We start from the raw sequence: 22,366 nt of genomic DNA, 5'->3' as shown, positions 1-22,366 counted from the left end.
CCAGGGATGAAACCCTAGTCTCCTGTGTCTCCTGCATTGGCAGGCAGATACTTTACCACTGCACCATGGGGAAGCCCTATAGCACCCCTCCCAGCACTATTTCATGCTTTTAGAACAAGGGTCTCTGGATTTTCCTCTTGCATGAGGTCCTGCCCATCACTGAGCCGGCCTTGCCCATGGGACCACTCCTCAGTAACACTCGGGGAGGGTCTATGATAGACCAGACACACTCCCTGCCTAGATGATGCTTCTTCGTGGTAAGACGCCATCCACAGGGCACTGCCTGTCACAAATAACGATGGGGGAGCCGGTCCATTCAGGGACGGCTTGCTGAGCCCCTCCTCTGCGGCGGGGAGCGGGAACCCTGCTCTGCAGGGAGCTGGGCGTCAGAGACACAAAACCCAGCACACGATAAACACAAAAGCACCCGTAGCCAGGAGGGGCGGAAGAGACCGAGGGCTGGGGGAGAGCGAGCCGCTGGCTCCCACTCAGCAGCTGGTCAGGCATGGGGTGAGCCTAGGGTCCACTGTGAGCTTAGGGTCCACCGTGAGCCTGGGGTCCACCGTGGGCCTGGGGTCTGCTGTGGGCCTGGGGTCTGCTGTGGGCCTGGGGTCTGCTGTGGGCCTGGGGTGCCTGGGGCCCTCTGGTGGGCCTGGGGTCCACTGTGGGCCTGGGGTCCACTGTGGGCCTGGGGTGCCTGGGGTCCACCGTGAGCCTGGGGTCAGGTGTGAGCCTGGGGCCCTCTGGTGGGCCTGGGGTCCACTGTGAGCCTGGGGTCCGCTGTGGGCCTGGGGCCCTCTGTGGGCCTGGGGTCCGCCGTGGGCCTGGGGCCCTCTGTGGGCCTGGGGTCCGCCGTGGGCCTGGGGCCCTCTGTGGGCCTGGGGTCCGCTGTGGGCCTGGGGTCTGCTGTGGGCCTGGGGTCTGCTGTGGGCCTGGGGTGCCTGGGGCCCTCTGGTGGGCCTGGGGTCCGCTGTGGGCCTGGGGTCCACCGTGGGCCTGGGGTCTGCTGTGGGCCTGGGGTGCCTGGGGCCCTCTGGTGGGCCTGGGGTCCACTGTGGGCCTGGGGTCTGCTGTGGGCCTGGGGCGCCTGGGGTCCACTGTGGGCCTGGGGTCCACCGTGAGCCTGGGGTCAGGTGTGAGCCTGGGGTCCACCGTGAGCCTGGGGTCGGGTGTGAGCCTGGGGCCCTCTGGTGGGCCTGGGGTCCACTGTGAGCCTGGGGCCCTCTGTGGGCCTGGGGTCCGCCCTGGGCCTGGGGTCCGGGAGCCCAGGCCCTCGCCCCACAGGCCGCCTGACTCCGTGCTTTTGTCTGTGTGGGCATGCTGTGCACGCCTGGTGACTACTTGGCAATCGGGCTTATTACCTTCCAGATTTAAAGGTACAGTGCGGAGCTGGAATCCAGTTTATAGACCTAATTATGGCGCATCCAGTTGTGAATTCAGTATTTATTTCAACAGTGTTTCTGTTCCTTAAATGGGGCTTTCTGAAAGGCGCCTTCTCTAGCTCTCCCTGCTTCTGCCTCCTAGCAGCCTCAGCTTTTGTTTCGTGATGAGGATCCCACTCTGTGACTGTTTATTTGCAGTACTCTGTGCTTAATTACAATGGGCCTGGGCAGGTGGGGGCAGGGCCTCCAAGCATAGGCCTGTATATAGCTGGTGCTTGACAAGCATTCATGATGGTTGCTGGAATGTATATATTAATGAGTAAAGCCACAATAATTACTGGTTTTATTTCTCTGGAATGTTTTCTCAAGAACACTGACTAACATAACTCATCATGTTTCCCATTTTGCACAGGCTGTTAGGAAGCTCAAACCCACATCTGAGCAAGTTTATAAACCCACACACACACTTACCAATGGTCTTAGCCCCGTTTATAAACCCACACACACACTGGCCGGTGGTCTGAGTCCCGTTCAGTACACCCACTCTCATGTCTCTATTTTCTTTTGTTCAGTTCCGTTCAGTTCAGTCGCTCAGTCGTGTCTGATTTTTTGCGACCCCATGGACTGCAGCACGCCAGGCTTCCCTGTCCATTACCAACTCCCGGAGCTTGCTCAAACTCACGTCCATTGAGTCAGTGATGCCTTCGTTTGTTATCCTTTTTAAAAATTTAAAAATTGAGTTATAATTTACACACCATACCATTCACTTGCTTTACTTGCACAATGCAGTGATTTTTGGTATAGTTGCAGAGCTGCATAACCAGCATGGCCAACGATTTTGCTTTTGTTTTGACTGTGTGGCCTATGGGATCTTACTTCCTGGACCAGGGATCAAACCTGTGCCCCTTACCTTGGAAGTGTGGAGTCTTAGCCACTGGACCGCCAAGAAGTCCCTCGTTATCTTTGTATTCAGGCTGTCCTACTGTCCTGCATGTGTCTTTCTAAGATGCCGGAGTAAGCATCCTTGCTGGAACTAAATACATTAGATGGCCTGTCTTGAATTTCTAGCTTGCAGAGAAGAACAGTGCCCTTTCCAGTGCCAGGCTCTGTCTCCAGAGCAGCACACCACCTTCGGTTGCCTGCTTTCCGGCACCCGCGGGCCTCAGGGAGGGATGTTTGCCTGACCGGAGGCTGTGGGGGGTGAGATGCTGTTCCTCCCCCTTCGGTGGTGTTCCAGAAAGAATGAAGGTGAAAGGCAGGCAGAACTGCACGACCTCACAGAACGTGTTTTCCCGGCTTTCCCCAGGCCCCGTGGTCACTGGGGAAGGGAGCGAGCTGCCCGGTCAGCCCGAGTGGACGCAGCCGGTGAGGGCAGGACGCTCGTGGTGCCAGGGAGGCGTCCGCACAAGAGCAATTGGGAGCTCGGGTTCCCCTGGAGAGGCGAGGCCAGCCCGGATCCAGGAAGAGAACCTGCTCCTCCAGGGCGGTCCAGGAGGGGCGGCTCCACCCAGGCTTGTGTTTGCCTGCTCTGTGTATTCAGCCAGCGGGCTCCGGACGAGGAAGCAAAGGGCAAGGGGCCCGGCTCAGCTGGCAGCCTGGCCCTGGGCAGCGGCAGCTGGACTCACGGCGCTCCACACGGACGCAGCTCCAGGAGGCACCGAGGACAGCAGGCGTTCCCACGGGGCTGGCAGGTAACTGCGTCCAGAGCTCTTCAGCGTGGCCGGAGGGCTTGTTCTTCGTTATTTGTTATTTGCAGATGATGAACTGTAGAAGCCAGAGGCCAGAGAGGGTTGAGCTTGACCCTGCTCTGCCAGTGAGTCACGGAGTGGCGTTGGGTCTGTGAGGGCCTCAGTTTCACCATCTGTGAAATGGACCCAAAGACAGCCCTACCTAAAAGGATACAAGGATTCAGTGATAATGTGGGCAGTGTTGAGTTCACAACAGCAGAAATAACTCCTGTTTGCATGGACCTGTTATGTGTCATTTCAAGTGTAAACTTGGGGGGAAAGTCAGCGGATGGAGGGGTATGGGGGGAAGTCAGCGGATGGAGGGGAATGGGGGGGAAGTCAGCAGATGGAGGGGTATGCTGCATGCTTGGGGGACCACCGTCAGAACTCAGAGCCAGCTTGGAGTCTGTGTCCAGGGGCAGTGCCTAAGGAGGTGAGGGAGACAGGGAGAAGGACTCCCCCAGGGACTTTGGTGAATCTGGCTCTTGACATAAATTCTTATTTAACATTCAAGACCTCCCCTGGAGGCACCTGCAGGGTTCAGATCCCAGCAGCAGACTCCAGAATCTGCACTGCCCTCAGAAATTCCACTTACTGCTGTGAACAGCCCTGGTGATGAGAGACCAGCTGGTCTGGAGCCCTTCTGATGCCCGAGCCAGTCTCAGCCCCGCCACTGACCAGCTGGGCGCCCTGGGGTGGGTGACTTCACTTTCTGAGCTTTAGTGTCTTCATCTGTGAAACAGGCAAGTTAATAGTCTCAAGATCAAAGTGACATCCACGAGAGCTGAGGGGACCCAGGCAGGGGACACCTACTGACGTGCTCAATGAGTATTAGCTCTTATTTTTCTTGTTGTTGTCATCTCCGCGTGACATTAGGAAATGAGGTTGGGGAGGGGTGGGGAGGGACTCCTGGATCCATGGAAGGGAACTGGGCTCCCATCAGAGCCGACTTCAGTGAGATGAGTGAGGCTCTATCCTCTCCTTGGGGGCAGAATTTCAGAGACACCAAAAAAAACTCCATCTTTGAGATAAATTATTTTTTAAAGCAATATTTTTAAAATTTTCAATGAATGCAAAAACATCCACAATGAACCAAGTAACCACATATTTTGTGAAGAATCAGTCCCAGCATTAATTCTGGTGTTTTTAAGATAATATATTATTGAAATATATATATGTGTGTGTGTGTGTATATATATATATATATATAAAATTTATCTTGATGGCTGAGTTTTCTGGTGCCCCCTTAAATTTTGCACCAGGAGGCGTCTGACCCCACTCTCATCATGCCCTGCTAGAGTTGAGCTGCCTTGGAGGCCTGGAGGGAATGGATCCTGGTGTGAGTGTGTGTGCGCGCTCCATCACTCAGTTATGTCCAACTCTTTGCGACCCCATGGACTGTACCCCGCCAGGCTCTTCTGTCCATGGGATTTCCCAGGGAAGAATCCTGGAGAGGGTTGCCATTTCCTTCTCCAGGGGAATCTCTCAGACCCAGGGATTGAACCTGCATCTCCTGCATTGGTAAGCAGATTCTTTACCAATGAGCCACCTGGGAATTCATATAGATCCTTGCTCTGCCCCTAAATAAAAACCAAGGGAGGGCCCTGTGAATATGGTTTTCAGTTGAAGGAGTCCCAAATCAGGATTGCTGTTTTTTCCCAGAGGGTTCTGAAACTCAGGAAGGGTTGTCTTTGTAGGGAAAGGCATGTGCTTCAGGCTTCTGATGACGATGGGGACGCACAAAGAGGTTTGGGAACGGCCCGGGAGGGCGGCGGGGGCTGCTGCTGCAGGCCCGCCCGAGCCGCTGGCGGCTTAAACATCCGTGGAGGGTCACCGTGTCAGCAGCTTCTCTTGCCGCCCAGAGCTGGGCTGGGCAGCCTGAAGGGTCTGAGTGCCTGAGTCCCATGGAACCAGGTTCAACCTGAGCTCTGCCTCACTAGAACTTTCTGTCTGATCAGGGTTACCTTACACTCCTTCATCCATTAAATCAGGGCACACTCTGTGCAAGCAGGATAGGTGGGGTACCTACCCCCAAGGGGTTTACATTCTTGGGGTGAAGGGCTTGCATCGTCAAGCCGCAGTCTCCTTATCTGCATGATGGGGGAATGACAGGCCGCTGTGAGAGAAAACGGGGAGAGCGTGAGTCGAGTGCCCAGCCCTGGGCAGCTTGCAGGGGCAATGCCGGCAGGCACTCACTCTGAGGCGCCCACCGTACCTGCCCAACCTTGAAGGGGACGCCTCCTTGCATTTTGCGCCCGGACGCCTCTCCTGCCCCGCCCCACTCCTGACCCTGCCGAGCTCATAGTGAGGCTGCAGCTAATGTTGCCTGCTATCACTACCAGCCTAAAGATGTTTGGGGCAACACTCGGGACAAGACACTGAGCTCCGAGCCTTCCAGGAACAGCGATGGTGAAGGATTCCAATAGCAGCACCTCAGTTCCCAGACTGCCTCACACACTCAGCAGCACCCTGATGAGGAGCCCCTCCCCCTGACCCCCACACCGGGGCTCGGGGCGCAGGGCTGGGGGTGCAGAGGACCGGCCTTCAGCCTCTGCACACAGCAGCCCGAGCTCCAGCACGGAGCCGGGGGCCACGGGCGGTGCAGGGCCGTGGGGCCTGGCACATCTGTTCTCTTCACTCACCTCGACCCTGTCTTTGGAGCTGTGGGCAGAGGGCTTGTTCTGCTGGGCATGCCAGCCTGCTCCTGTGGGCACCACCCTCAGGGGTGGTGAGAAGGGCCTCCAGTTTACCTACATTCCACTGCATTGATCAAAGGTGTTTCCGTTTACCCAGTGACTAATTCTGTCATCACTGCGCCCTTTGAGGACCTCCTCCTCCATCTGACAGTCATTTAACTGCCGGCAAGGCTGCTGCAGAAATGCTCTTTCTCTAAGGCAGCTGGTACCACCTTTGGTGTTTGATCTGTTTGGAGAAGGAGGACATTGTTAACTTTTAACTAAATGAAGAGTCAGTGGTGGAAGGGTGGGCGGGGATAAGAGTGTTTAAGGGAAGGAACTTGTAAGGAGTAGTAGCTTAGAGATTGAGGCCACAGGAAATGAATACAGACATTTAACTGCATCATGTGGTAAATATCATTGTATTGGCAACCATATTACAATATATAAATGTATCAAAGTAAAACATGTTGCACCTTAAACTTATAAATGTGACATGTCAAAGTCATTCAGTTAAAACGCTCTAAAATTGATTAATTGATTAATTACATTAAATGAGGCCGCCTGAACACCAGTCACCGGAGTAAAAAAGGAGAAATCCAAAGGAAACTTTCCAGAATGGCGAATTCACTTGTGGGTCAAAACAGAGCTGATGTGATTACAACACTAAGAAGAGAAATAAACAGTAAGAACTAACATTTTTCTCATCTGACTGCTGCCAAGCCGTTGGGCTAAATCTTTACAAAGATTATTGATGACTTTTCAATTTTTTATTCACTTTAGATCTGGCCGTATTCCTTGACTAGTTATGATTTTGATTTCTCATTGCAAAAATAGAAATGCAATAAGTATTTTATAGTGTATATTGTATTACATTATATGCAAATACTTAATAAAATTTAGCATAACTTATATGGCAGAGGAGACAGTAAGAGTAAGGAAAAGTTTAGAGCTTGAACTGTGGAGCCAGGCTGCTAAGGGTTAAGCCCTGATGCTCCCTCTTACTAGCTGATGATCTGTATTAGTCAGCTCAAGCTGTGTAACAAAACAAACAAACAAACAACCCATAGACTGGGTGACTTGAACAACAGATATTTGTTTTCCCACAACCCAAGAGGCTAATAAATCCAAGATGAAGATCCTAACTAATTCTGGCTTTGGTGGAAGTGCTTTTCCTCGCTTGCAGCCCTCACACCTCTGCCCTCTTGTGGGGTCCTCACATAATAGAGAGAGGAAGCAAGTTCTTGGGTGTCTTCTCTTATAAGGCTGCTAATCCTTAGGATTAGAGCTCCACCCCTATAACTTCCTCTAATCTATCTCTAAATACAGTCATGCTGGGTTAGGGTTTTGACATGTCACTTTGGAGGAGGACATAGTTCAGCTCACAGCATGATCTTAGACCAGGAGTTCAGGCTCTCTGGACTCAGGTGATGCATCTGTAAAATGGGGACAATAAGAATGCCCCCCTCAGGAGTTCCTTACTGGCCTAGTAGTTAGGACTTGTCACCATCACTACCATGCCCTGGGTTCGATCCTGGGTCAGGAAACAAATCCTGCATGCCACATGGACAGTTTGGCCCCCCCAAAAAAGAGTGCTTTGAAAGGGTTGCAAACATTTTCAGGTTCCCTGAGCTGGCTGTGATTTGTGGACCTTTAAAGCCAAAGCCCTTCCTCTCTCTGAGAATCCGGACCCTGGTTCCACGTACCAGGGGAGTCAGCATCTGGGGGAGTCCCTGGCCCAAGTGAACCTTACTCCCCCAAAATGTCCAGGATGGCACCTCTTAGCCCTTGCCGTCGTGGAAGTCACCTGGAGATCTCGAAAATATTCTGATGCCCAGGCCCCAGCCAGGGGTTCTGATAGAATGGGTCTGGCGGGGGCCTGGACACGGGGACTAAAATCTCCCATGGGGATTGGAATGTGTAACAGTTTGAAGACTGGCCTCAGTAACAGAGGTGGGAAAAGGAGAAGTAAGGAGACTTTCTCATCTGAATGACCCCCAGCCAAAGACTTGGCCCACGTTCTCCGAATACTAGGCCCTTGAGTCTAATTTCAAAAACAAACCTCTCTGCCATATGGAGACTTGTGTTTAATGTCAGATTTAAGGACATTCATAAGAACAAAACAATGCACACCATCAGGTCACGAAAGGGCATTTTGATGTCACCTTCATTTTTTTTTTTTCCAAAATAAAAACCTAGCTCTTTCAAAGAATGTTTTTCTTGATGGAAAAAAATGCATCACCTGATTTATTCTTCTCCTCTGTTGGAGACTGGAGGAAACTTCATCACAGACAGGAATGGTCCAGTCTGGACCACTTGCAGCCTCAGTTTTGCCATCTGCTAAATGGGGATAAAAAGGGTTCCTGCCTCACAGAGTCCCTGACATGGCTTTCATGGTGACCAACTCATCCTGGTTTGCCTGGGCTTTCCTGGCTAAAACAGGATGGCTGTGCCTCCCCAGAATGTCCTCATCCCCAGGACAACCTGGGTGCTGCTCTCCAACCCAGTCCCCCATACCTGTGTGCATTTGCTAAAAATACAGATCCAGGATCCCTAGCTGACTGTGTGAGATGATCACAGAAATCAGCAGTGCTGCCAAGTTCTTTAGCCGATTGTATCAGACGACTCTGAAAGTATCAGTGGGGATCATGGTGACACTTCTAACCATGAAGATCAGCTTCAGGGTACACCTTCACTGCGTGCCACACCCTGTTCGGGGCAGCTTCTGTCTACTGGTGCCTTGACCTCTCACAGCAGCCTCTTGAGTGTGTGCCCTTATTATCCCCATTTTACAGAAGGGGAAACTGAGGCCCCGTGAGGCTGGGTAACTTGCCCGCTGTCACTCATTCAGTGGGCGGCTGGGTGGGGACTCCCGCCTGGGTGTTTAGTCCCCAGAGCCCGCGCCCTTATTTGACTGCACTGCTCTCCACCTAGAGGTCTCAGCGCTGGCACGTCCCCACTCGGGTGTGATCAACGTTACCGCCTCATTGGCTGTACCGTCTTTGGGGCGGGCGTCCCTGGTGGCCTCAGCTGGTAAAGAATCTGCCTGCAGTGTGGGAGACGCAGGTTCGATCCCTGGATCAGGAGGATCCCCTGGAGGAGGGCATGGCAGCCCACTCCAGTGTCTTGCCTGGAGGATCCCATGGACAGAGGAGCCTGGCGGGCTGCAGTCCATGGGGTCGCGCAGAGTCGGAAGACGACTGAGCGACTAAAAACAGCAGCATCTTTGGGGCACAAAAGGACGTGCCATGGTCTTGCGGACCTTTAACGGAAGGCTTAACCGCTAAACGTGAAAGCATTTCCTTTGATGTCCCCGGACATTTTGACCTCACTGGGGGGCTGCCGTCCGTGGGGTCGCGGGGTCGGACAGGACCGAGCACACGCGCTGCAGGCCCAGTGTGTTTGTTTCGGCCAATACTGACATTGACCGATAGGTGGCAGTAACCGTTTGTTTTCGGCTCATGGAAATCTGGCCTCTCGCAAAATTTGAAAGGCGGAAGCAATTTCACAACAAGTATGCTGTAACTGCTGGCGGAAACCAATGTTATCTGAGTCCAGGTTGTCCCCGCAAAAGACGTGCAAGTGGGTTTTCCTTCTTTCAGGCCATTTGGCCTTGACACTGCCTGAGAGGCACCTTAAAACCTGCAATGGTCAGGATACGGAACCCAAACTCTTGCGGGTTGAAAGTTTCTCTCCTATCTGCACACCCGACACCTCTCTCAGGGCAAAGATGTTTTTATAACCTCAAACATTTTTATTGAAGTTAGCTCCCAAATTGAATTAAATGTAAATTGAATAATAGGAGCTTTGAAAGTTTGTAAGCCCAATGGTAAGTTATTTTTAATTTTGTAAAAAGCTAGATTTAGATGGAGACATCATCTACTGTGTATACATTTTTGCAAGTGCCCTTGGTCGAGGCGTTTAACCTATGAATTTCCGTTTTCTCATCTGTAAAATTAGAATGATGATACTTCTGCCTTGTTCCTCTCCGCTGCTGCCCCTGACCTCGGGCGTGGGGTAGCTCCTCTCAGCCAGCGCCCCTGAGAGGATAACCTCAGATATGCAGATGACACCACCCTTATGGCAGAAAGTGAAGAGGAACTGAAAAGCCTCTTGATGAAAGTGAAAGAGGAGAGTGAAAAAGTTGGCTTAAAGCTCAACATTCAGAAAACTAAGATCATGGCATCTGGTCCCATCACTTCATGGGAAATAGATGGGGAAACAGTGGAAACAGTGGCTGACTTTATTTTGGGGGGTTCCAAAATCATGGCAGATGATGATTGCAGCCATGAAATTAAAAGACACTCCTTGGAAGGAAAGTTATGACCAACCTAGACAGCATATGAAAAAGCAGAGACATCACTTTGCCAACAAAGGTCCATCTAGTCAAGGCTATGGTTTAGTCAGTGGTCATGTATGGATGTGAGGGTTGGACTATAAAGAAAGCTGAGCACCGAAGAACTGATGCTTTTGAACTGTGGTGTTAGAGAAGACTCTTGAGAGCCCCTTGGACTGCAAGGAGATCCAACCAGTCCATCCTAAAGCAGATCAGTCCTGGGTGTTCATTGGAAGGACTGATGCTGAAGCTGAAACTCCAATACTTTGGCCACCTCATGTGAAGAATTGACTCATTGGAAAAGTCCCTGATGCTGGGAGGGATTGGGGGCAGGAGGAGAAGGGGACGACTGAGGATGAGATGGTTAGATGGCATCACCGACTCAATGGACATGGGTTTGGGTAAATTCCAGGAGCTGGTGATGGACAAGGAGGCCTGGCGTGCTGCGGTTCATGGGGTTGCAAAGAGTCGGACACGACTGAGCAACTGAACTGAACTGACATGCCTTGTTGGTTTGCTGTGAGGAGTGAACTCATTTATGGCACATGGAGCTCTCAGGACAGTTTCCCAGCAGGTGATGAGCACTCACCAAATTTGTTATTATTATTATATTGGGGCATCCCTGGTGGCTCAGCAGTAAATGATCCGCCTGCCAAAGCAGAAGACACAGGTTGATGCCTGAGTCAGGAAGATCCCCTGGAGGAGGTCATGGCAACCCACTCCCGTGTCCTTGCCTGGAGAATCCCATGGACAGAGGAGCCTGGTGGGCTACAGTCCATAGGTTCACAAAGAGTCAGACATGACTGAGTGACTAACACATGACTTAGCAACTAAACCGTAATATTATTATTATTAATATTCAGTTCAGTTCAGTCGCTCAGTCATGTCTGACTCTTTGCAACCCCATGCATCGCAGCACGCCAGGCCTCCCTGTCCATCACCAACTCCCGGAGTTTACTCAAACTCATGACCATCGAGTCGGTGATGCCATCCAGCCATCTCATCCTCTGTCATCCCCTTCTCCTCCTGCCCCCAATCCCTCCCAGCATCAGGGTGTTTTCAGATGAGTCAGCTCTTCTCATCAGGTGGCCAAAGTATTGGAGTTTCAGCTTCAGCATCAGTCCTTCCAATGAACACCCAGGACTGATCTCCTTTAGGATGGACTGGTTGGATCTCCTTGCAGTCCAAGGGACTCTCAAGAGTCTTCTCTAACACCACAGTTCAAAAGCATCAATTCAATACGCAGGAGAACTGTACAAAAAAGATCTTCACGACCCAGATAATCATGATGGTGTGATCACTCACCTAGTGCCAGACATCCTGGAATGTGAAGTCAAGTGGGCCTTAGGAAGCATCACTACGAACAAAGCTAGTGGAGGTGATGGAATTCCAGTTGAGCTATTTCAAATCCTAAAAGATGATGCTGTGAAAGTGCTGCACTCAATATGCCAGCAAATTTGGAAAACTCAGCAGTGGCCACAGAACTGGAAAAGGTCAGTTTTCACTTCAATCCCTAAGAAAGGCAATCCCAAAGAATGCTCAAACTACCGCACAATTGCACTCATCTCACACGCTAGTAAAGTAATGTTCAAAATTCTCCAAGCCAGGCTTCAGCAATACATGAACCATGAACTTCCATATGTTCAAGCTGGCTTTAGAAAAGGCAGAGGAGCCAGAGATCAAATTGCCAACATTCACTGGATCATCAAAAAAGCAAGAGCGTTCCAGAAAAACATCTATTTCTGCTTTATTGACTATGCCAAAGCCTTTGAGTGTGTGGATCACAATAAACTGTGGAAAATTCTGAAAGAGATGGGAATACCAGACCACCTGACTTGCATCTTGAGAAACCTATATGCAGGTCAGGAAGCAAGTTAGAATTGGACATGGAATAACAGACTGATTCCAAATAGGAAAAGGAGTACGTCTAGGCTGTATATTGTCACTCTGCTTATTTAACTTATATGCAGAGTACATCATGAGAAACGCTGGGCTGGAAGAAGCACAAGCTGGAATCAAGATTGCCAGGAGAAATATCAATAACCTCAGATATGCAGATGACACCACCCTTATGGCAGAAAGTGAAGAGGAACTAAAGAGCCTGTTGATGAAAGTGAAAGAGGAGAGTGAAAAAGTTGGCTTAAAGCTCAACATTCAGAAAACTAAGATCATGGCATCTGGTCCCATCACTTCATGGGAAATAGATGGGGAAACAGTGGAAACAGCGTCAGACTTTATTTTTTTGGGCTCCAAAATCACTGCAGATGGTGACTGCAGCCATGAAACTAAAAGACGCTTTCTCCTTGGAAGGAAAGTTATGACCAACCTAGACAGCATATGGAAAAGCAGAGACATTACTTTGCCAGCAAAGATCCGTCTGGTCAAGGCCATTATTAATATCACCGTCTTTCAAACATGATGTTATTTACTGAAGCTGCGCCGGGTGCCTCTGTTGCTGTGTGAAGCATTTCTCAGGTTCCCCGGAGGGGCCTGCTCTCCAGGTGGGGCGCACGCACTTCTCACCGCAGTGGCTCCTCGTGATGCAGAGCTCAGGCTCTCGGGGGTGAGGGCTCCAGGAGCTGCAGCTCGTGAGCTCGGGAGTTGATGCTCCCCGGCCCTAAAGCCTAGGCTGCAGCAGCTGTGGGGCTCGGGCTTAGCTGCTCCGTGGCACGTGGGACCTTCCTGGCCCAGGGATCAGATCTGTGTCTCCTGCACCGGCAGGCGGGTTCTTTACCACTGAGCCGCCAGAGAAGCTCCTACTATTACTGTCTCATCATTACTATGGTTGCTAGAGTTGTCATTATTTTTATACACAGTGGGTTCAGTTCCTGGTCAGTCTTAATTTGGGCAACACTTAATCTCTCAGCTGCTTCAATCTCATTGTTTGCAAAATGAGTATATGTTACCGAGGCTGATGTTAAGCAAAACCTATAAACTTTCTAGAAAAGGCCAGACAATAAATATCTTAGGCTTTGCAGGCCATATGGTCTCTATTGAAACTCCTCAACTCTGCCTCAGTCCGTGAAAGCAGCTGTAGGTAGACTATAGATAAATGAATGGGCATGGCTGTCTTCCAAAAGAATTTTATTTATGGATACCACAATTTGAATTTCATATAATTCTCATGTGTCACAATCTATGATTCTTCTGATTTTTTTCCCCAACCCTTTATAAGTGTAAAACCCATTCTTAGCACATAGGCCAGCCTAAAACAGGCGGCGGACTGGATTTGTTCCCCAGCTGTCATTTGCTGACCCTGGCCTTGAATATGCAGTATTATTTTCATAGTATCCCATTTATAGATGAAGTGATGGCCTATTGGGAGTGTGGATATCTTGGATTTTATAAATAAAAAATATTGCAACATAACAGGGGTCCTGTATGTTTTAGCACTGCTCAGCTTTATTACCTGTTGTAATGCCCTGTTGTTATTTTATATATAAAATCCCAATTCTGATATCTACCAGGTTCCCCCAAGAAAGCCCTTTTATGGCCTCCCAAATTTCTGATTACTCAAGCCTCCTCCCATGGAAATCCTTGGAGATGCATTGACTGCGTTTGGCCAGGAATTAAAACCCCTGGCTATTATTCCAAGACTCAGGAGCCAGGTCTTTGGAGAAGGGCTACATTGGAATCACTTATGTGCGTGAAAAAAGCAGCTTTTAACTAGTAAGGCAGCTTAGCGGGACTGAAAGAGCCGCACCTCTGGAAGCAGACATCCTCTGGGTCAAGACCTCACGCGGCCTTTCTCCGGATGTGTGCGTTCGGGAGGCTCGATCCCCTCCTTTCCACGGGGAAGGGAATTCTGTGGGGACGTTCAGAGGCTGGGGCACAGGCAGCCCGTGCAGGCGTCTCCCTCTGCCGTCTCTAGCCAGCTGACCTTTGGAAACTGACTTTACCTCCTTGTGACTCAGCTTCCTCTCAGCTACAGTGACATGATGGTGACCCCCGTTTCACGCGGGCGTGCAGGGCCACACGAGACGGCCCAGGACGCACTCTTGGAAAACAGTGCTTGGAGCTGAGGACGTGTGGACAGCTGTGAACTATCGTCATCAGTGCTGTCACGAGGCTCTAGAAGGGTTTAGGGCCTAGTTCAGTGCTGCGGGGTGAGGGATTGTTACTAATAATTATTCCCTCCACTCAACTAATAAGTAATCATTTGACACCTGATCAGTGCAGACGCAGTGCTGAGATATAATGGTGGGTAAAGAGAGACAGTCCCTGCCCTCATGGTGCTTACAGCTAATGGGGAAGGGAGATGGAAGATAAGTGTTCTGCATTGCCCTCAGAGTTAAGTCTGGATCAGTTGTACTTCATCCCAGAACCATCCTATCCAGCGCTGCCGCTTCCTGCCCTCTTGTGTGCCCCCTTTAATGTTCATATATAATAATAGACATATTACATATTACGTTTTTGTTCATAGCCTTGAACCCAATGTGTTTGGATTAACAAACACTTCTATACTGCTCATGAAGAGTCATGCATCGTTCTAACCACTTCACAAGCATTAACTCATTGTGTACTTGTAGCGGCCCTCTGAGGCACAGAGAGGCTAATTAACTCATCCAAGGACACACAGCAGTGAGGGGCAGGGAGAGCCTTCAAGCCCAGGTTGTCCCGTTCCGGGTCTATGCTCAACACCACTGCACGTGCTGCCTTGAGCTATGGGACGTGGCTTGATTTGTGTATTTACTGTCTCTTTGTTATTCTCCGTCCACCCAACAGATTTCAACTCCATGAAGTCAAAGGGGCTCATCTGTTTAATTCGTGTCTGCTTCAGCATATGGCGCAGGGCTGGTGTTCAGTGTACATTTGTTGAATCAATAAATGAATGAAAATATAGCCAAATAGAGATATAATTACACATAGTGCTAAGTGCTATGAAAAAATGCCTGTGCTACAAGAGGTTTTAACATAGGATTTAATTTAGTTTGAGGATCAGAGACTATTGAAAATTGTATGTGTCATTTTAACTGTCCCTATTCTAAAATCTCCTTGATCTAATAGCTGCGACTGGCCAAGAAGGAAGAAAATTATATCTACGTGGAATATGCTTTTCATATGATAACATTCCCCCAGAAATGAAAAGCAGTTGAAAATTGGGACTGCATTTTAAAGAAATTTTAGGGGTCTTCCCTAGCGGCTCAGCGGTAAAGAACCCGCCTGCCAATGCAGGGAACGCAAGTTCCATGCCTGGTCCAGGAAGATCCCGCACGCCCCAGAGCAGCTGCGCCCGTGTGCCGCAACTACGGAGCCTGCCCAGAGACAGGGGGCTGAACGTACCCGGCCCACGAGCTGCTGACGCCTGCGTGCCCCAGAGCCCACGCTTCCCACACGAGAAGTCACTGCAGGGAGGAGCCGGGGCATCACAGCTGGAGGACAGCCCGTGCAGCAACAGAGACCCAGCAGAGCCTAAAACAAATAATGAAATTGTGAGAAAGTTGATGGGCGTGTAGCTGCTCTACAATGTCGTGTTCCCTCCTGCTGTGCAGGAGGGAATCAGTCACACACACATATGTATCCACTCTTTTTCAGGTCCCCAAACTCTATTCTGGAGAAGGAAACTGCAACCCACTCCAGTATTCTTGCCTGGAGAATCCCATGGACAGAGGAGCCTGGCGGGCTATAGTCCATGAGGTTGCAAGAGTTGGACACGACTTAGCGACTAAACTACCCAAATCTTTATTACACTTTTTTTTTCCCCCACACCACACAGCTTGTGGGATCTTAGCTCCCCAACCAGGGATGGAATCTGTACCCCCTGCACCTCAAGTGTGGAGTTCTAACCACTGGACCACCAGTGAAGCTCCTGCGTTTGACTTTAGTTCTGTTGAATTCATGAGCCCCAAATCTTCCCTCATTCCTCAAAACAGACATGAGCAATTGGTCTCCCTGGTGCTTGTGATAATACTCCCACAGTGACTGGGCAGGTCTCTGCATCTTAGTTTTATAGGCAGAAGTGAGACTCCCATTTCTCTTGGGTTTTAATTTTCCCTGTGTCTCTCTCTTCTTCTCTGTTGCAGGAACAATGGGTAACCAAATGAGTGTTCCCCAAAGAGTTGAAGACCAAGAGAATGACCCGGAAGCAGACACTCACAAGGTGGTGTCCTTACAGTCCCTGCGTCATTAGCTATTGGTCGGGAGGGTCGGGATGACGGCAGAAGGAGGAGCCTGCCCAGGGCTCCTCAGGGCAAGCTATGCGGCCGCTGCTGCTCTGGGGGGTTGCTCAGTGGGACGCAAACCTTCAGACCCCACCGAGGAGCTGTTAAAAATGGAGGCTCTTAGGGCCCCACTCAAGGCCCAGGGAACAAGAAATCACAGGGATGGGGGCCCATGGAACCTGAGTCTCCATGGTGATGATTCCCATCCATCCGATGTACAGGTGCGGGTGGGTCTGGACCGGTGGTTCTCAACCGTGGGTGGTTCTGCCTCGCCACCGGCAATATCTGGAGATGTTTCTTGGTCATCACAACTCTGGTATCCAGGGAACTTCCAAACACAAGCTTCTTTTAAACAAAACCGTTACAAAAAATACAAAGTAAAGAAAAGTCTTCCAAAAGATGGGTATTTAGTCTCTTAGCTTTTTTTTCTCTCTCTGCACTTATTAACATATATTACACTACTAATAGTGTTAGCAAAATAAGGTGAGATACGCAGAGTACTTAGCGTGTAATCAATATTAAGTTAACGCCAACTACGAGCGGTATCATTTATTACGAAAATGACATCGGGTAACACATTCTTTTTTGCAATCTTTTTTCTTTCCATGTGAGTATATCTGTATGTGTATATATATGTACATATATGCCTACATATATGTGTGTAGTCTTTTTAAATGTCAGCAATAAATAACAGAAGAGAAAATAATCCAGCAGTGACCTAAAATTGGAAAGGGGTCTCAACAGCTCGATGGAGGGGGTGGGCGTGGAGCAGAAAAATAGCAAAGGGCAACTTCCTGAATCTGAGGAGAGTGTGGCCTGGAGGCTGTGCCCGCGTGCGGGACCCTGGGGTGTGGTTAACCGCCCAGCCCGACACGCTCTTGTCCCCTCACCAGTCGCACCAGCGCCCCCGTTTGCCCGGGAGTCCCACCTGTGCGGAGGGGTCTGTCCTGCCCGGGCTCGCGGGGCTGGCTGAACGCAGGCATAGACCATGCAGAGCTCTCGTCAGCCCGGGAATCCAGTGCTTTAGATCGGGGTTTTCGTTTCACTGAGGCGTGATAGAAAGCGGGGTGATTTCTAGAAGTGGAGACTTTATTTTGTGAGGTGCCCCTGTGGCCTTGAGTTTCTTTCCTGAGTTTTTCTGATTTTTCTCATCCAAGACTTGTCTAATATTGCCACACGTTCTGTTCCAGGTCGCGTCTGGGGACGCGTGTGGTCAAAACGGCCTGCCGGTCATGATATCCGCCCGCCCGGTGCAACCCTACGAGGAAGGTGAGTGTCCCGGCGGACTGCTCGTCCTGGGGGTGGAGACGCGGGCGGGGAAGGGCTGCTGGCCCTGCTGATGGCGAAACAGATGCCGGCGCTGAAGCCGCGTGGAAGGCACGCGTGTCGTTCCTGGGCCTGCAAACGCAGCTCCGCAGGGCGGACGGCTTACGCAACGGGAATGTACCGTCTCACCGTGTTGGGGCTGGAAGTTGGAACTCAGGGTGTAGGCAAGGTCGGGATCGTCTGAGAGATCTGTGTGTGAAAAAATCCGTTCCCTGGGGCCTTCCCTGGTGGTCCAGTAGTTAAGACTTCACCTTCCAACACAGAGGTGGCAGGTTCATCCCTGGTCGGGGAGCTAAGACTCCCCCATGCCTCATGACCAAAAAACCAAAACAAAAAACAGAAGCAATATTGTAACAAATTCAATAAAGACTTAAAAAATTGGTCCACATCAAACAAAAAAGTCTTTTTAAATAAAAAGGACTGTCCCCTGCCTCTGCTCTGACTCCTGGTGGCCTCAGACACTCTTTGGCTTTGACGCAGCACTCCTCCTTGGTTTCCCAGCATCTTCCTTCTATGAGCATCTGTCTCTGGGTCCAAGCCTCTCCCTTTTGTACGGACACAGGGACGTGGGGTTGGGCACAGCCCCAGCCTCGTCTTAACTTGGTCCTCTGCAGAGACCCTGTTTCCAAGTGAGGTCGTAGGAACTCCATCGTCTCAGCAATTCAGCTCTTAACAGTACTCGTCTCTCTTGGGTGTGTGTGATGTCTGGAAGAGTCTGAGGATTTACGGCAATAAGTGAAAAGCAACAGAATAGAAACACTGGGAGCCAGGTCTCTTTGGAGTCCAGCAGACCAAAGTTAAAACCCCTGCCCTGCAACTTACTGGCTGTGGGACCTGGAGCAAGTCATGTGGCTTTCTAAGCCTCAGTTTTCCCATCTGTAAAGTGGGGATAATGATACCTATCTCATGGAATTGCTGAGAGGACTCAAGGTGATCCTTCACCAAGTATTTTACTTATTACCGAGCACTTTGGAATTCCAAAGAAACAAGTGAAATATAGAAGACAGCAGAGGGCAGTGTTGAAACTGGAAAATGTACTTATCTATTTGATTTTATTCTGGAGTATAAGGCTATTAGGGCTTCCCTGGTGGCTCAGTGGTAAAGAATCTGCCAGTGCAGGAGAGGCAGGAGATGCGGGTTTGATCCCTGGGTCAGGAAGATCCCTGGAGAAGGAAATGGCAATCCACTCCAATATTCTTGCCTGGGAAATTCCATAGACAGGAGTCTGGTGGGCTACAGTCCACGGGGTCACACAGAATCGGACACGACTGAGCGACTAAACAACAACAAGGCTATAAATTCCAAGCATCAGAAGTGACTGAGTTCTACTGTGTAAAAATACCAATAAATTCTATAAGAGTCAGGGTATCCCAGTGGTTGAGGGTAAGAACTCTGGAATCAAACTGCTGGTTTTGCCACCTACCAGCTGTGTGACCTTGAGCCAGTTACTTAGCCTCTCTGAACCTCGGCTTCCTTGTCCCAGAAGTGGGATAAAAACAGTGACTACAAGCTAAGTCTCAGATATGATAAAAGCACACATTTCCGTGGCCCGTGGTGAGTGCTCCGTACGTGTTAGCTTTATGACTCCACGACGGTTGTGGCTGCTGTCATTTGCATGAGCTCTGGGCTTCACTGAACAGTGAGATGAATCACAGCCCTGCTTCCAGAAGCTTTAGAATTTCCTCATGTGAGAGAAGAAACTGCTCTGTCTCCCCTGTCCACGCTCTGCTGCTCACACCACATCTGACGGCAGTTGTGTGGGTTTTCCATACCAAGGGGTTCTGTGACACCAGCTGGGTGTCCCACAGTTCGGTTCAGTTCTGACACCGTTTACCAAGAGTTAGCATCGGCTCCCACCGGTTATGGGCTCAGTATCATAAGACTACCTCCCACTAAAGTTGCCGATGGCAAGTGGGGAGTCCCCAGGTTACCCACAACGTCTGTCCTGCTCGGCCACAGACCAGAGGTTCCCATGACTGCCCCCTCAGGTGCAATCATTTGCCAGAACGGCTCACAGGGCACCGGAGAGCGATGTGCTTGCTAGACGGTCGCTGCTCAGTCCTGTCCAATCCTCTGCGGCCCCCTGGACTGAGGTCCCCCAGGCTCCTGTCTATGGCACTTCCCAGGCCAGAATACTGGACTGGGTTGCCGTTCCCTTCTCCAGGGGATCTTGCCGACCCAGGGATTGCACCCATGTCTCCTGCATTGGCAGGCAGATTCTTTACGCTCAGCCACCAGGGAAGCCCCTTACTAGGTCACCAGTTTATTCTAAGAGGATACAACTCAGCGACGACGGCAGATGGAGGAGGTGATGGGGAGGCGGGGGAGGGGACCCTGGGGGCAGGGGAGCGTCCGTGCTTTCTCTGGACAAGCCACGGTCCAGAACCTCCCCCTGCTCATCAACCCGGAAGCAGTCTGAACCCTGTTCTTCAGAGACGTTTGCGAAGGCTTCATTACGGAGGCGCGCTTGATTAAATCGCTGGCTATTGATGCTGGAGCTCAGTTTTCAGCCACTCTCCCCTCCTGCAAGACTGGCCGGGGTGGTGAAGCTGAAATCCTAGCCCTCTGATCGCATGTCTTATTTCTCTGGCAACCGGGGCCCCATCCTTAGAGGGGCTTTTCCAAAGTCACCTCATTAACATAAACTCAGATGTGGTTAAAAGGGGCTGGCTTGTCATCAATAACAAAAGTCATCTTCTTGACTCAAATATAAGTTTGAGGAGCTCTGTGCCAGGAACAGGGATGAAGACCAAATATATATTTCTTATTATATGATGTCCCAGTATCTTACCTAGGTTGCTTATTAAAAGCGTAGGTGCCCAGGTCCCATCTTTCCAGAATACCCTCTGCTTGAGCCCTGGGGGTCTGAACTGCTGAACTTTTTCTAGAGGGTTCAGAGGCACAGGCAGGATTGGCAACCACAGGATGAGATAAAGTCAGAAGTCTCTTCCTGCCTTTCAACCTGTGAGTCAGATGTCTGCTTTGATGTGCGTGGAATGGACTGAACCCACAGCAGCAGCTTCGGTGAGAGGGGTGTGAAGCTGGCTGCTGAGATGCACACACTTGGAAAGCAGAGTCGTATCGTTTTTATAACGTGCAAACTGTCGACGTTCTCGACGGATCCAGAGGCCCTGACAATGTAATGTGTCCTACGGAAACGGTTTTCTTTGTTGTCATTCAGTCACTGTTGTTGTTGAGGTTATGCCTCTATTTTTTTGGACCCTATTTTTAATATGGGGCACAAGGGTGAGGAGAGTGTCAGACGGAAGAACATGGGAACAAAACGTTGGAAATCGAGACAGTCCCCTCTCTTGTTCTCTCCCTCTCCTTTTATCTCCCCCCTTCCTTAGTTTCCTCTCCGCTCCTTTATATATATATAAAATAATATATATTATAATATGTTATATTTAATGTATAATATATATATATACAATGTATATATATATATACTTTATAATATATAATATACATATAATTGGCAGGTCTTCCTGGGAAGAGGAAAATGGGTAATAGAAATATAGGGAACAATCTGGGACAGTGTGTTGCAGTGGATACCTGCATACACAGGAAAAAAAATCTCGTTTGAGTGACCCGTGGGATGGTTGCACCAGCTTTCGTATGATGCAGCCTTGCATCGGCACCCACTGAAGAATCTGTAGCAAGTTTAAGTTAATCCTCTGAAGCCAAAACCTCCGCCTGCCTCCACTGACAATGCGCCCTCTGGAACTCACTTTGGAGTGATTATCCGTTTTAGCTGGGAAGGCAGCTTATCATCCTTGTGCTGTTTTCTCCGGGTTATTATCACTTTCAGTGCAGTTTTTAAAGGGCTACAAAAGTGGGTGATTTTCTTTTTGTCCTTTGGACAAAATTCTCTGGCCATGCCTTTCGATGCATGTTTGTGTCCGTCTGGTGCATGCGTGTATGTATGCACATAGAGAAACTCAGGCTTCCCTGGTGAGTCCGTGGTAAGAGTCTGCCTGCCAAAGCAGGAGACCCAGCTTCAATCCCTGGGTTGGGAATTCCCCTGGAGGAGGACATGGCAACCCACTCCAGTGTTCTTGCCTGAAAAATCCCATGGACAGAGAGCCTGGTGAGCTACAGTCCGTGGAGTCACAAAGAGTTGGGCATGACTGAGCGACTGAACAACAGAGAAAAGTGACCGGAAGAATAGATAAATGGGACCCTGAGTGACCGTTTTCCTTCTTTTTACCTATACCTTTCCTTCCCGTTTTCTCCTGTTAAAGACGTTCACTGCCACTCGGGGACATCTCCCATGAAGACCTATTGAGAAGCAGTGCCTGAGCACACAGCCTAGGCGTTAGGGAGCGGCATCCTGAATGCAAGTCGTGGCTTTGCTCTGTGACCTTAGGCGAGTTGCTGAGCCTCTCTGGTCTCACATCTGTAAAACAGGAATCGTAATAACGGTAGGACAAAGCTTTGAAGATCGTTGGAAAGCTTAAATGAGTTGATATACCTACAGTACTTGGAAGAGTGTCTGACATGTGGTCAACATGTGAGGAAAGTTTATTTTTCTGTTTTGGATTTAATGTTAATAAAGGCCGTCATTCGGGTATGAAGTTAACTGTATTAGCTCCATCTAGATAGCTCTTGCAAGTTTAAAATATAACCTTGAAACTTTTTTTTCCTGCATCCCTTGTACTTTTTCAGTGTTTTACTTATTTGTCTTCCAGACACACTGTGGGAGAGATCAATCAGGCACAACCCTTCTTTAAAACTGATTCATGAAATTGCCTTCTGT

At 49.9% G+C, this 22,366-nt stretch overlaps 1 protein-coding gene across 7 annotated transcripts in view; it reads left to right on the top strand.

The window, feature by feature from the left end:
* The first annotated feature begins 2,921 nt into the window (after positions 1-2,921).
* The window catches only part of BCAS1 (brain enriched myelin associated protein 1), a 98,563-nt gene continuing 79,118 nt past the window's right edge, over positions 2,922-22,366 (top strand). For 5 of the 7 annotated variants that reach the window (XM_043479186.1, XM_043479184.1, XM_043479183.1 and 2 more), the window contains exons 1-3: positions 2,923-3,073; positions 16,144-16,220; positions 17,472-17,550. In XM_043479186.1, the coding sequence (XP_043335121.1) occupies positions 16,149-16,220; positions 17,472-17,550 (151 nt within the window). In that variant the 5' untranslated portion in view covers positions 2,923-3,073; positions 16,144-16,148. Of the gene's footprint in view, positions 3,074-16,143; positions 16,221-17,471; positions 17,551-22,366 lie in introns of all 7 variants that reach the window. The other 2 variants (XM_043479182.1, XM_043479181.1) reach the window with 1 other exon arrangement.

The sequence above is a fragment of the Cervus canadensis genome, chromosome 10 (genome assembly GCF_019320065.1).
Source record: "Cervus canadensis isolate Bull #8, Minnesota chromosome 10, ASM1932006v1, whole genome shotgun sequence".
Classification (NCBI taxonomy): domain Eukaryota; kingdom Metazoa; phylum Chordata; class Mammalia; order Artiodactyla; family Cervidae; genus Cervus; species Cervus canadensis.
This window is presented reverse-complemented; position numbering and strand designations above follow the sequence as displayed.